The sequence below is a fragment of the Panulirus ornatus genome, chromosome 44 (genome assembly GCF_036320965.1).
Source record: "Panulirus ornatus isolate Po-2019 chromosome 44, ASM3632096v1, whole genome shotgun sequence".
NCBI classification, from domain to species: domain Eukaryota; kingdom Metazoa; phylum Arthropoda; class Malacostraca; order Decapoda; family Palinuridae; genus Panulirus; species Panulirus ornatus.
The window spans coordinates 8,855,690-8,870,990 of record NC_092267.1 but is presented as its reverse complement, the minus strand read 5'-3'; the positions used below and the strand labels follow the sequence as shown (position 1 = coordinate 8,870,990).

General features: G+C 39.5%; 2 protein-coding genes across 2 annotated transcripts in view; one reads left to right on the top strand and one right to left on the bottom strand.

The window, feature by feature from the left end:
• Positions 1 to 11,378, top strand: part of Lon (Lon protease) — a 36,400-nt gene extending 25,022 nt beyond the window's left edge. The window contains exons 15-19 of the mRNA XM_071687744.1: positions 587 to 754; positions 1,052 to 1,307; positions 1,990 to 2,192; positions 6,511 to 6,675; positions 9,480 to 11,378. Of these exons, the coding sequence (XP_071543845.1) occupies positions 587 to 754; positions 1,052 to 1,307; positions 1,990 to 2,192; positions 6,511 to 6,675; positions 9,480 to 9,626 (939 nt within the window). The 3' untranslated portion in view covers positions 9,627 to 11,378. The remainder of the gene's footprint in view (positions 1 to 586; positions 755 to 1,051; positions 1,308 to 1,989; positions 2,193 to 6,510; positions 6,676 to 9,479) is intronic.
• The window catches only part of Hpr1 (THO complex 1-like protein Hpr1), a 189,037-nt gene that overhangs the window by 35,951 nt on the left and 137,785 nt on the right, over positions 1 to 15,301 (bottom strand). The window lies entirely within an intron of this gene.

The window sequence follows — 15,301 nt, the reverse complement described above, 5'->3', positions numbered from 1 at the left end:
ACTTGACCCTGCTCTGATGTATGGATGTGAAATGCTGGTTTGTGTAGGGCAGAATAGGTAAAAATAAGAGCAGTAAAAAAAAAAAAACCTTGCTTAGTATAGACAGAGAGAAGAATAAACATATGAAAAAGATATATGGTGGGAGGAAATCATTAGAAGGGCACATAATTAAACTTTCAGGATGGTTTGGTCTTCTAGAAAGTATGGCTTATAATGAGTTGGTCAAAAGATATACGAGTAGATACAAGGAAGGTAGATATATTTTGGAAGAAGTCAGTGGGTGCTAAAGGAATGTTTTGAGATTGGATACAGTGGAAGTGTTTTGTGTTGGGTGGTGCAAATGAAGATTTAGGTTTCACTGATGAATCACCTTGTGTGCAAAGCCAAAAAGAACTGTTTGTAAAAGTCTGTTGTTCATGTTTGATCTTAATACACCATGGATGCACGTAAGTGATTTTAGAGGCTGTAATGTATGTGGTCTACTGTGAAATGTAAAGTAACCCAGTTTCTGTATAACTGTCTACATAACAAGAAATCTAGATAACTGAAATCTTAAAATGTATATTTTTCATCTTCTTTATCTTAGGTGTTGTTCATATGTACAGCAAACATCTTGGACACCATCCCTGAACCACTTCGTGACAGGATGGAAATGATAGATTTGTCTGGGTATGTAGCCGAGGAAAAATTGGCTATTGCAAACACCTATCTCATACCTGCTGCTGAGAAGCTTAGTGGTCTTGATGCAACAAAGGTTAGTATTTTGAAAATCACCATGGTTACAATTTGGTGAATTGTAGCTAGTCTTGACATATTTACCACTTATCTGTACACTCCATCTGTAACTGTGATTTATGCTCTATAGTCCATAAGTATTATTATAATCCCCCTTTGGTACATTTGTCCTCACTTACTGGTTGTCATACATCTTCCAAGTTTTGTTACATTTTCCCTTATTTACTAGTTGTCTTACATCTTCCAGGTTTTCTTTCTTCTTAGTTGATAAATGCTGTTGGGGTAGTTACTAATTAGGGTTTTATGTCTTTAACAGTTGGTTATAGATGACTCAGCAGTAGACAAATTGATCCGGCATTACTGCCGGGAGTCTGGTGTCCGAAACCTTCAAAAGCATATTGAGAGAATAATGCGAAGAGCTGCATACAACATTGCAAGTGGAGAATCTGAAAAGGTTGATGTGACTACTGACAACCTTGAAACATTTGTTGGCAAACCAAAGTTCAGTCAAGACCGATTGTACGAAGTAACTCCTCCCGGCATAGTTATGGGTCTTGCATGGACTGCTATGGGTTAGTTTTGGATTTACTTTTTAAAAAAATGAGGAATATTGTTTGAAAAATTCTCCCTCAGATTATGAATTATTCATAATATTCATCTGTTTGTCTAATATATGATAAGTTCTTGTTTGCTGCATAAAAAAGTGAATTTTGGAAAATTTTCATCAGACAGATTAGACAGATAGATACCTTCTTCCACATACTTAAATTTTTCTTACAACCTTTTGCTCTTTATAGTTTTCATTTTACGGAATTTCCTGAACACTTCCGTATTGTGTTTTACTCTATCAGCAACACCTCCAGTTTTATATCACCTTTGAATTTCTTTACATTCTTTCCACTGATATCATATCTTGTCCAGAGAAAACCCTTGTATGTTGTAGTACTGTACTGCATCCAACATTTTCTCAGGATTGTGGTAGGGTAGGGTATACTACATCTTCCAAGATTTCTGTCCTTAGTTAGGCTGACATTTTTACTGACTACTAACTTCATTGTATCTACTACAGGTTGCCAACCTGTCACTGCTTGGTATCTTATGATGCATCCTTCAAATTTCATTCATTGCTTTCTCTGATAGTATCCTTTTTTTTTCTTTTGTCATTTTCTTTCATCTTTATACATTTCTGAAACAATTAAGCAAAGAATGGTGCATAAGAATCATTGCCTGTATTTGTCATCGATGATTTTTCAGGTGGATCCACTCTATACATAGAGACTTTGTCACGTGCTGCGAGTGGAGAGAAAGAAGGATACCTGGAAACCACTGGCCACCTTGGTGATGTAATGAAGGAATCTGCTCGAATTGCTTACACTTATGCAAAACATTTTATAGCAGGAAAGTTTCCTGACAATAAAAGCCTTGAGACATCTAACATCCATCTCCATGTGCCAGAGGTAAATATTTTTCTGCTCAAAATTTATCATAAGTATGCCATCATATCCAGATTGGGGTCCCAACTTTTTTAAGTCTAATTCCTGTAGAATATGCTACATCTACACTTGATCTGCTCAATCTTTATGGGAATGGAGTTACATAATGGGTAGGTAGATATATGTTTAATGTGTTTATAGATGGGGTGGTTAGGGAGGTAAATGCAAGAGTTTTGGAGAACGGGGTGAGTATGCCGTCTGTTGGGGATGATACAGCACTGGTAACTGATTCAAGTGAGACACTGCAGAAGTTGGTGACTGAGTTTGGAAAAGTGTGTTAAAGGAGAAAGTTGAGAGTAAATGTGAATAAGAGCAAGATTATTAGATATGTAATATATAACGTTTTTAAGAAGTAATCATGAGCTGCCAACAATGGGCAGATTAGCATTCCATTAAATCCTACTTTTCTTTCATGCACTTTGCAAGTAGTTCATCATTATTAGGTTCAGCAGAGTTGAGGAACAAGTTAGTTGGGATGAGTTTGCATGGAGAAAAATTGGAGGAAGTGAAGTGTTTTAGACATCTGGGAGTGGACTTAGCAGCGAATGACACCGTGAAAGTGAGCCATAGGTAGGGGGAGGGGGTGAAGGTTCTGGGGGTGATGAAGAATGTGTGGAGTGACATTATCTCGAAGAGCAAAAATGAGTATGTTCAAAGGAATAGTAGTTCCAACAATATATGGTTGTGTGGCATGTGCTACCCCACCCCACAGGAAACAGCATCACTAACCCCTGCTTCAGTGAGGTAGCACCAGGAAAAGAAAAAAAAGGCCACATTCATTCACACTTATGTCTCCAGCTGTCATGTAATGCACCAAAACCACAGCTCCCTATCTACGACCAGGCTCCACAGACCTTTCCATGGTTTACCTCAGATGCTTCACATGCCCTGGTTCAGTCCATTGACAGCATGTCGACCCTGGTATACCACATTATTCCAATTCACTCTATTTCTTGCACACCTCTCACCCTCTTGTATGTTCTGACTCCGATCTCTCAAAATCTTTTTCACTCCATCCTTCCACCTCCAAGTGACTCACTTCTCAGGCCCTCTCATCCCCAACAGACTGCATACTCACCCCTCTCTCCAAAAGTCTTGCACTTACCTCCCTAACCACCCCATCCATAAACAAATTAAACACCCATTGGGATATCACACACCCCTACTGCAAACCAGCATTCACTGAGAACCAAACACTCTCCTCTCTGCCTACTTGTACACATGCCCATGTACATCCATGGTAAAAACTTTTCACTGCTTCTAGCAACTTACCTCCCACACCATATACTCTTTAAACCTTCCACAAAGCATCTCTGTCAACCCTCTCATATGCCTTCTCCAGATCCATAAATGCTACATACAAATCCATCTGTATTTCTAAGTATTTCTCACATACATTCTTCAAAGTAAAAAACTGATCCACACATGCTCTACCGCTTCTAAAACCACTGTATATGTATATGTATGTGTATATGAGTGGATGGGCCATCCTTCATCTGTTTCCTGGCATTACCTCGCTGACATTGGAGACAGGAATTAAGGCATGGGCTATAAATAAGGTTGTGCGGAGGAGGCTGGATGTGTTGGATATGAAATGTTTGAGGACAATATGTGGTGTGAGGTGGTTTGATCGAGTAAGTAATGAAAGGTTAAGAGAGATGTGTGGTAATAAAAAGAGTGTGGTTGAGAGAGCAGAAGGTGTATTGAAATGGTCTGGTCACATGGGGAGAATACGTGAGAAAAGATTGACAAAGAGGATATATGTGTCAGAGGTGGAGGGAGCGAGAAGTGGGAGACTAAATTGAAGGTGGAAGGATGGAGTGAAAAAGATTTTGAGTGATTGGGGCCTGAACATACAGGAGGGTGAAGGGTGTGCAAGGAATAGAGTGAATTGGAACAATGTGGTATACTGGGTTCGACATGCTGTCAGTGGATTGAACCAGGGCATGTGAAGCATTTAGGGTAAACCATGGAAAGTTTTGTGGGGCCTGGATGTGGAAAGGGAGCTGTGGTTTGGGTGCATTACACATGACAGCTAGAGATTGAGTGTGAATGAATGTGGCCTTTGTTGTCTTTTCCTAACGCTACCTCGCGTGCATGCGGGGGGAGGAAGGTGCCGTTTCATGGGTAGGAGGGTGGCAATGGGAATGGATGAAGGCAGCATGTATGAATATGTACATGTGTATATGTATGTATACGTTGAAATGTATAGATATGTATATGTGCATGTGTGGGTGTTTATGCATATGCTTGTGTATGTGGTTGGGTTGGGCCATTCTTTTGTCTGTTTCCTTGCGCTACCTCGCTAATGCGGGAGACAGCGACTAAGTATAATAAATACATAAATGAATAAATAAATAATAATATGTATATATATATATTTTTTTTTTGCTTTGTCGCTGTCTCCCGCGTTTGCGAGGTAGCGCAAGGAAACAGACGAAAGAAATGGCCCAACCCACCCCCATACACATGTATATACATACGTCCACACACGCAAATATACATACCTACACAGCTTTCCATGGTTTACCCCAGACGCTTCACATGCCCTGATTCAATCCACTGACAGCACGTCAACCCCAGTATACCACATCGCTCCAGTTCACTCTATTCCTTGCCCTCCTTTCACCCTCCTGCATGTTCAGGCCCCGATCACGCAAAATCATTTTCACTCCATCTTTCCACCTCCAATTTGGTCTCCCACTTCTCCTCGTTCCCTCCACCTCCGACACATATATCCTCTTGGTCAATCTTTCCTCACTCATTCTCTCCATGTGCCCAAACCATTTCAAAACACCCTCTTCTGCTCTCTCAACCACGCTCTTTTTATTTCCACACATCTCTCTTACCCTTACGTTACTTACTCGATCAAACCACCTCACACCACACATTGTCCTCAAACATCTCATTTCCAGCACATCCATCCTCCTGTGCACAACTCTATCCATAGCCCATGCCTCGCAACCATACAACATTGTTGGAACCACTATTCCTTCAAACATACCCATTTTTGCTTTCCGAGATAATGTTCTTGACTTCCACACATTCTTCAAGGCTCCCAGAATTTTCGCCCCCTCCCCCACCCTATGATCCACTTCCACTTCCATGGTTCCATCCGCTGCCAGATCCACTCCCAGATATCTAAAACACTTTACTTCCTCCAGTTTTTCTCCATTCAAACTTACCTCCCAATTGACTTGACCCTCAACCCTACTGTACCTAATAACCTTGCTCTTATTCACATTTACTCTTAACTTTCTTCTTTCACACACTTTACCAAACTCAGTCACCAGCTTCTGCAGTTTCTCACATGAATCAGCCACCAGCGCTGTATCATCAGCGAACAACAACTGACTCACTTCCCAAGCTCTCTCATCCCCAACAGACTTCATACTTGCCCCTCTTTCCAAAACTCTTGCATTCACCTCCCTAACAACCCCATCCATAAACAAATTAAACAACCATGGAGACATCACACACCCCTGCCGCAAACCTACATTCACTGAGGACCAATCACTTTCCTCTCTTCCTACACGTATGTATATATAGAACAATAACGAGTGTACTCTTTATCAACCAACCCTAAGGTGAACATAAACAACTGGGTTAACTGTGGTTCGACTGCTGCAATCAGAATTCAACCCTATGCGCTTGACCCAGGGTAGCATGTGAATGTGTGGCCTTGGTGTCTGTCATAAATGTTCATTTCAGGTTTTTATGATGGACATATGAATTATATTGGTTAACTTTTTTTGTACTTACACTTTTACTTGTATTTCTGAAATTTTTTAAATTAATATAATCTGAATGGTATACATCCTCCAATCCTCTTCTGGGGACTCTTATGTATTAACTTCATTTTTATGCCTCGAAAATATTAGTTATGTCATCTGTTTTATGTACATACCCTTTGCTTGTACATGTATTTCTATCACTTTACAATGAAAGTTATATAATTTTAATTAAGTGCTCCTCCAAACTTTACAATGAAAGTCATATAATTTTAAGTGCTCCATCAAAACTAACTGCCTGCATTTCTTCACCATTCCCTTAAGAGATTTACTCACTTTTCTGTGGCCAAGATATGTTACCCAACAGTTTATTTATAAATAAGTTTCTTTTATATATATTTCTTTCAGTATTCATAATCTTAATTTGCACTATTTTGAGGTTTTGCTGTACAGTTATATAATGCGAATTATCACATAGTAGTCAAGTATTTATCATATTGCAGTGTTAACTGTTCTTGTATCTGTCTCTGTTATGATACTGTTAATGTCAGGGAGCAACACCAAAAGATGGGCCAAGTGCAGGTGTGACCATTGTGACAGCCCTAGTGTCATTAGCATTAGGGAGACCAGTGCGACAAAATGTGGCTATGACGGGTGAAGTTTCTCTTACTGGCAAGGTGCTTCCTGTTGGAGGAATTAAAGAGAAGACTATTGCAGTAAGTTTCTTTTAACTGTATCTAAAGTTTGAAGTGAGCTTAAGTGATTTTCCATCACCATCCTTATCAGGTTGCTAATCACTTTATATTAAATTCTGTTTGTATATAGTTTTAGCTGTCTTTCATCATGTACTTTGTGTCATGATTTTGTATCCACTGTGCTTATACTTAGGACTTCATTCATCTGTTTAGCTTAGTTGTGCTAATTAGGTTATTTTATAAATAAGGAAAATTCTTTGTTGCAGTAGCTATATGGGCTGGGTAATGCTGGATGTTTGTGAAATTTATATGAGCTATTTTTCGATAACCTCTTTTTCTGCATCAGCTCAAATATCCAAGGTATGCTCTGTCTCCCGGATATTCTCATTTAAACAATATCCTTTTATTGTAAGTAGAACATAATTTTTTAAACAAAATGAAATACAGCTCAAGAAGGTGAAGCTTTGTTTACATTTGTTAAGTTTTCATTTAATTTGTGTGCTCCTCTGCTAGTTGTATGAGGTAATCCAGCAGTAGTCTTAGCCATGCATAGCGAGATGTGATATTTTTGGAAGTGTAGTTGTTAACAAACAAATATGATTATGAGTGATCTTTTATCACTAATATCTGGTATCTTATAATAGTATTACTGCTTCAAAAATCATTACAGTATATGAGGGCACAGATCTCAAACAGGCCTCCTTGCTGGTCATCTCCTCTAAGACTGACCAGTTTATGGAAAATATTTAGGTTGTAGCATCTGGTATGGGATGCCACTTGAAGCTCTAATGGCTGCATATTTTGCCTCAAGGCAGAGGTTGCCAGTTCAAGAATTTAAACTTGATATGCATTGTAGAGCATGGAATGCAAAATTTCTTGTGACCAACATATGCACTGTAGAACAGTTAGGGATAATGTTGTTGATAAAGCATAGTGAACTTTAATGTAAGAAGAAGACATCTTGCCTCCAACATCTAAGGTAAAGAATAAGGACATATTGTATCATTCAGAAACCATAGGTCATGTATGCATTGAAATTTATGTGAAAGGAGAGGATACAGACTGTGACAGCAAAATTGGGTATGTTTTAAGGTGCTGAATGGGATCAAGTCTTGGGAGAGGATGGATGTGTTGGAAATGAAATACTTAAGGACAACACATGACATGAGGGTTGATCATGTATGGAATGACGTTGTAAGAGAGAGGTATGATTGTAAGTGGAGTATGATTGAAAGAGAGGAATTGGGTGTGCTGAAATTGTTTTGACATGGAAAGGACGAGCAAAGAGAGACTAACTGAGATGATACACTGTAATTGTCTGTGGAGGGCTAGGAGGAGACCAGTGTTAGAGATGTAGTGAAGAGGCTTTTAATTATTAGGGTGAGAGATGTGTAAAGGATATAAAAAACTGAAGCAGCTTTGTATACCGAGGGCTATGTGCTGTTACTGAGCTGAATCAGATCATGTAAGGTGGTCAGTGAAAAACCATGGAATAGTCTGAGGGGCTTGGCTGTTTTAGGGGGCTATGGTTTCATTGCATTATACATGATGGCTAGAGGGTGGACATGAAGAAATGAGGCCATTCTTTGTTTCTGGCACTACTGCATAAATGGGGGGAAATGGTGAAAAAAAATCTAGTTGCAAAACATGCATTACTACTTAGATTAAAGTAAGTTCACTACTCATACTCACTTTCGAGACTTGCTACTTAACCTTTTTAACCTGTGGCTATTGCAGACAGAATTTCAGACTCAGAAAGTTTTTTTTATTATTTTATCATTGAGGAGATGGATTAGTAACTTACGAACCTTATCTAGTGATGTTTTAGAACACCCACCCTGGAAAATATTACCATCCTGATTTAGAAGAGTTGAAACGATGCTGTTACTTTCTGCCTCATTAAAATAAAGCTAGTCTTAACATCTTCATGCAATATACATCTTTCCTGATTTTTGCTCCTATAATCGGAGTCTATTTCGTACCATCATTTTTCTTATTTTGTCGTGTTTTTCCTAACAGCTATGACCTGACCTTGCCTCAATTCAGATGTTTCCTTTAGCTAAGAGCCTAAAAGTGTTGTGTCATGATATGGTAAAGGCTATAAGACTTTAAGAATGGGCATATATGAAACTTTCTAACTTTGAAATCGACAGTCTAGTTGTTTACGGCTTGTAAGAGCATTACAGACCAACCTATATTTTATGTGTAAACTGTATACATGCTGTTTTTAACCCACTTACTCTATTTTATTTCATGCATGTCTGTCATTTCCTGCAGACTGCAAAATGACCTCAGTTCACTCGCATCCACTCTCCAGCTGTCATGTAAAATGTACCGAAGGAGTTAGTGTTACTTGAAGCAACCACCTTAGGTTAGAGAGGAGAAGGTTGACTGATAGGTAGCTAATAGACCAGTTAGTGGCTAGATGGGTTTAAGATAATTATACAAGTTGGTCCTGATTATGATTGATTAGGACTAAGAAACCTTACAAAGGATGAGGAGATGACCACTTTGTTAGATAGTTCAACTGCCCAAATGTCACTATAGTATATATCCATAGTTCAATCATTTTATTTTTTAAAGTTTCCCATACTGCATTATAATGCTAAGGATATGTTTACTGAGCATTACCCCAAACAAGTTGTTCGCTAATGATAAACTTGGTATAAATTTCTGTTAAGTGACTACTCCATTAGGGAAAGAATATTTATATAGGGCACCCATGAATAGAACTGCAGTGTTATATAAGGCTTCATAGCCAAACAATTATGAAATTCTAATCCTTTTGTTTTTGTGATTGTCCATAACTGAATCTTTTATTGCAGGCAAAGCGTGTAGGAGTAAATTGCATTATTATGCCTGCAGAAAACAAGAAAGACTTCAGTGATCTTCCAGACTTTATTTCCGAAGGTCTTGAGGTTCATTTTGCTGATCATTATGACGATGTGTACAATATTGTTTTGTCAGAATAAGCACTTGTGATGTTAATATTGTTTTGCCAGAATAAGCACTTGTGATGTTAACAAGTTTATTTTGATAATGCCAGTTGTATGTTGTGCTATGATTTCACTGTGTACCTTTTGTAAGAACAGCTAATGCATATTAACCCAGAAATTTTTTGACATGTACATAAATGTCTTTATTTATCATTCATTAATTAAAGTAACAAAAGAGGAAGAAACTGAACTTTGCCAAGTCTTTTGTAAAGCTGTTGACACCAAAAAAAACTAACTTATGGCTTTTAAGATGTACAGAAAAGCTCTGACTATTGTATGGCTTTTAAGATGTACAGAAAAGCTCTGACTGTATGTTCCAAAAAATTAGGAATTGCACACATATTTTGGCACAATTGAGAAAGAAAAGCAAATTATTACTAATAAAGTATTAACTCCAGCAAAGGAATGCTTGCATGCTTGTATTTATACATACAGTGTTAGCCTCTACAGAAATATCATATGTGCAAGGTTTGAAAAAGAGGGGTAAATGAGAGTTGGGTTGAGAGAGTATCATTAAACTTTAGGGAGAATAAAAAGATGTTTTGGAAGGAGGTAAATCACATGCTTAAGACAAGAACAAATGGGAACGCCAGTGAAGGGTTAAGTGATAACAGGTAGTGTTGAAGTGAGGAGATGGAGTGAGTATTTTGAAGGTTTGCTGATAGACTGGCAGATGCAGGGAGTTTTGGTCAGGGTGGTGTGCAAAGTGAGAGTCAGGGAAGTGAGGAGATGGAGTGAGTATTCTGAAGGTTTGCTGATAGACTAGCAGATGTAGGGAGTTTTGGTCAGGGTGGTGTGCAAAGTGAAAGAGTCAGGGAGAGTGGTTTGGTGAAGATAGAAGAGGTGGTGAAAACCTTGCAGATGAAATGTGGCAAGGCGGTGGGTTTGGATGGTATAGCAGCTGAATTTATCAAGAAAGGGAATGATTGTGTTGTTGATTGGTTGGTAAGGATATTCATTGTACATATGGATCATGGGAAGTGCCTGAGGACTGGCGGAATGCATGTACAGTGCCATCATACAAAGGTGTTGGGGATGAAGGTGTGTTCAAACAACAGAGGCATGTGTTTGTTGAGTATTCCTGGAAAATTGCATGGGAGGGTACTGACTGAGAGGGTGAAGACATGTACAAGGCATCAGACTGGGGAGGAGCAGTGTGGTTTCAGAAGTGGTAGAGGATGTGTGGACCAGGTGTTTGCTCTGAAGAATGTGTGCGAGAAATACTTACAAAAACATGGATTTTTATGTAGCACTTATGGATCTGAAGAAGGCATATGATATGGTTGATAGAGATGCTTTGTGGAAATTCTTAAGAGTGATATGGTGTGGGAGGTAAGCTGCTAGAAGCAGGACAAAGGGTGAAGTTTTTATCAAAAGTGTAAGGCATGTGTACAAGTAGGAAGAGAGGAGAATGATGGTTTCCCAGTGAGGGATGGTCTGCGGCAGGGTTGTTAAATTTGTTTATGGATTGGGTGGTTATGGAGGTAAATGCGATAGTTTTGGAGGGAGGGGTAAGTATGCAGTCTGCTGGGGATGAGTGGGCCTGGGAAGCGAGTCAGTTGTTGTTTGCAGATATTACTACATTGGTGGCTGATTCCAGTGAGAAACTGCAGAAGTTGGTGACTGATTTTGGAAAATGTGAAAGGAGAAAGTTGAGACTAAATGTGAACAAAAGCAAGGTTATTTGGTTCAGCAGCTTTGAGGGACAAGTTAATTGGGATGTGAGTTTGAATGGAGAAAAATTAGAGGAAGAGAAGTGTTTGAGATATCTAGGAATGGACTTAGCAGCGAATGGAACCATGGAAATGGACGTGAGTCATATGGTGGGGTAGGGGGCGAAGGTTCTTGGAATGATGAAGAATGTGAGGAAGGAGAGAACATTATCTCGGGGAGTAAAAATGGGTATGTTTGAAGGAATAGTAGTTCCAACAATATTTTATGGTTGTGAGGCATGGGCTATAGATAGGGTTGTACAGAGGAGGATGAATGTGCTGGAAGTGAAATGTTTGAGGACAATATGTGGTGTGGGGAGGTTTGACCTAGTAAGAAATGGAAGGGTAAACGAGATGTGTGGTAATAAATAGAGTGTAGCTGAGAGAGCAGAAGAGGGTGTATTGAAATTATTTGGACATATGGAGAGACTGAGTGAGGAAAGGTTGACAAAGAGGATATATGTGTCAAAGGAGGAGGGAACAAGAGGTAGGTGACCAAATTCGAGGTGAAAGGGTGGAGTGAAAAAGATTTTGAGTGATCAGGGCCTGAACATGCAGAAGGGTGACAGACTTGCAAGGGATAGAGTGAACTGAAAAGATGTATAACTGGGTCGACATGCTGTCAGTGGACTGAATCAGGGCATGTGCAACATCTAGGGTAAACCATGAAAAGGTCTGTGGGGCCTGGATGTGGATAGGGAGCTGTGGTTTCGTTGCATTACACATGATAGCTAGTGACTGAATGTGAATGAATGTGACCATGTTTGTCTTTTGTGGCGCTACCTCGCTAATGTAGGGGGTGGCGATGCTGTTTCCTGTTGATTGGGTGGCACCAGGAATGGATGAAGGCAAGCAAGTATGAATCTGTACATGTGTATATATGTATATGTCTGTGTATGTATTTGAGTGGATGGGTTTTTCTTCATTTGTTTCCTGGCACTACCTCGCTGACATGGGAAACGGCGATCAAGTATAATAATAATAATATTAATACTAAACAGTGTGCAGAGTTCATGGTGAAGTGCCTGAGGATTGGTGGAATGCATGCATAGTGCCACTGTACAAAGGCAAAGGGAATAAATGTGAGTGTTCAAATTACAGAGGTACAAGTTTGTTGAGTATTCCTGGGAAATTATGTGGGAGGGTATTGATTGAGAGGGTAAAGGCATGTACAGAGAATCAGATTAGGGAAGAGCATTGTGGTTTCAGAAGTGATAGAGGATGTGTGGATCAGGAGTTTGCTTTGAAGAATTTTATTTATTCATTTACTATACTTTGTCGCTGTCTCCCACGTTAGCAAGGTAGTGCAAGGAAACGGATGAAAGAATGGCCCAACCCACCCACATACACATTTATATACATACACGTCCACACACAGCACATGAAGAATGTATGTGAGAAATACTTAGAGAAACAGATGGATCTGTATGTAGCATTTATGGATCTGGAGAAGGCATAAGATAGAGTTGATAGAGATGCTTTGTGGAAGGTATTAAGAGTATATGGTGAGGGAGGTAATTTGCTAGAAGCAGTGAAAAGTTTTCATCAAGGATGTAAGGCATGTGTACGAACAGGAAGAGAGGAAAGTGATTGGTTTCCAATGAATGTCGGTTTGCGGCAGCGGTGTGTGATGTCTCCATGGTTGTTTAATTTGTTTATGGATGGAGTTGTTAGGAAGGTGAATGCAAGAGTTTTTGAGAAAGGGGCAAGTATGCAGTCTGTTGTGGATGATAGGGCTTGGGAAGTGAGTTTGGTTGTTGTTCGCTGATGATACAGCGCTGGTGGCTGATTCGGGTGAGAAACTGCAGAAGTTGGTGACTGAGCTTGGTAAAGTGTGTGAAAGAAGAAAGCTGAGAGTAAATGTGAATAAGAGCAAGGTTATTAGGTTCAGTAGGGTTGAGGGACAAGTTAGTTTGGAAGTAAGTTTGAATGGAGAAAAACTGGAGGAAGTGAAGTGTTTTAGATATCTGGGAGTGGATTTAGCAGCGGATGGAACCATGGAAGCAGAAGCGAGTCATATTGTGGGGGAGGGGGTGAAAGTTCTGGGAGCGTTGAAGAATGTGTGGAAGGCGAGATCGTTATCTCGGAGAGCAAAAATGGGCATGTTTGAAGGAATAGTGGTTCCAACAATGTTATATGGTTGCGAGGCATGGGCTATAGATAGGGTAGTGTGGAGGAGGGTGGATGTGTTGGAAATGAAATGTTTGAGGAGAATATATGGTGTGAGGTGGTTTGATCAAGTCAGTAATGAAAGGGTAAGAGAGATGTGTGGTAATAAAAAGAGTGTGGTTGAGAGAGCAGAAGAGGGTGTATTGAAATGGTTTGGTCACATGGAGAGAATGAGTGAGGAAAGAGGTGGAGGGAACGAGAAGTGGGAGACCAAATTGGAGGTGGAAGGATGGAGTGAAAATGATTTTGAGCGATCGGGGCCTGAACATACAAGAGGGTGAAAGGCATGCAAGGAATAGAGTGAATTGAAATGATGTGTTATACTGGGGTGGATGTGCTGTCAATGGATTGAACTAAGGCTTGTGAAGCATCTGGGGTAAACCATGGAAAGTTTTGTGGGGCCTGGATGTGGAAAGGGAACTTTGGTTTAAGTGCATTACACATGACAGCTAGAGACTGAGTGTGAACGAATGTGGCCTTTGTTGTCTTTTCCTAGCGCTACCTCATGCGCGTGCATGGGGAGGGGGGGGTTGTCACTTTGTGTGTGGCAGGGTGGCGACGGAAATGAATAAAGGCAGCAAGTATGAATTATGTACATGTATATATATGTATATGTCTGTATGTATATATATGTATATGTTGAAATGTATAAGTATGTATATGTGCATGTGTGGCCGTGTATGTATATACATGTGTATGTGAGTGGGTTGGGCCATTCTTTCATGTTTCCTTGCACTACCTCGCTAACGCAGGAGAGAGTGACAAAGTATAATAAATAAATAATATAGTCTGTGTATGTATTTCTATGTATACGTTGAAATGTATAGGTGTGTATATGTGCGTGTGTGGGTGTTTATGTATATACATGCGTATGTGGGTGGGTTGGGCCATTCTTTTGTTTGTTTCCTTGCAGCTACCTTGCTAACGCGGGAGACAGCGACAAAGCAAAATAATAAAAAAAAAAATAAATAAATAGTATGCAGAGTGTGATGAAAAGGGCTAACCAGAGTATGCTGAAAAGGTTCAGACACAAGGATGGGATGAGTGAAGAAATAGTGATTGATATAAAGGATCTATGTATCATACATGGAGGGAGCAAGGGGGAGATGGGGGGATGGAGGCTTTTGAGTATGGGGGCTTGAGCATGCAGAGAGGGTATGAGGGATAGAATGATCTGGATCGATATAGTGTGGCTGATGTGCACTCAGAGCACTGAAGCAGGGCATATGGTCAAGGTAAACCATGAAATAGTCAGTAGAGCATTGCTGTGAATTGAAGGCATTGGTTCTAGGACATTATATATAACAGGTACAGAGTGAATGTGTGTAAATTAAGGCCATTGTTTGTGTGGCCCTGAACCTATCTTAAGGTGGGAGAAGTAGTTAAGTTATTAAAGAGAATCAAAATTGCAAGAATTCAGGAACAAAATTGAAAATGTATAAGTTAGATAACCCAGCAGTTATAAGTACATAGAAAAACTCGAGAAGTGTAACCTCATCTCCGAAGAAGTCTCTACAAAATGACTATGTTAAATTGTCTTTAAAAGAATTTTAAGTTACTAAATTGTACACTATTTAACATACTTAAACAATTCATGTGTTTCAACTTGCTTCCCAAATTATAGTATGTTCTTGGACTATATAGACACATTTATCAAACTTCCATGTACTATTCCTCATCCTTGGTTTGTCGCGTTTCCCCATTGCAGTTAGCTGTTGTATATCGTCATTATTGTTATGCTTGTTACTTTCTTCAAAATAAAATGACAAA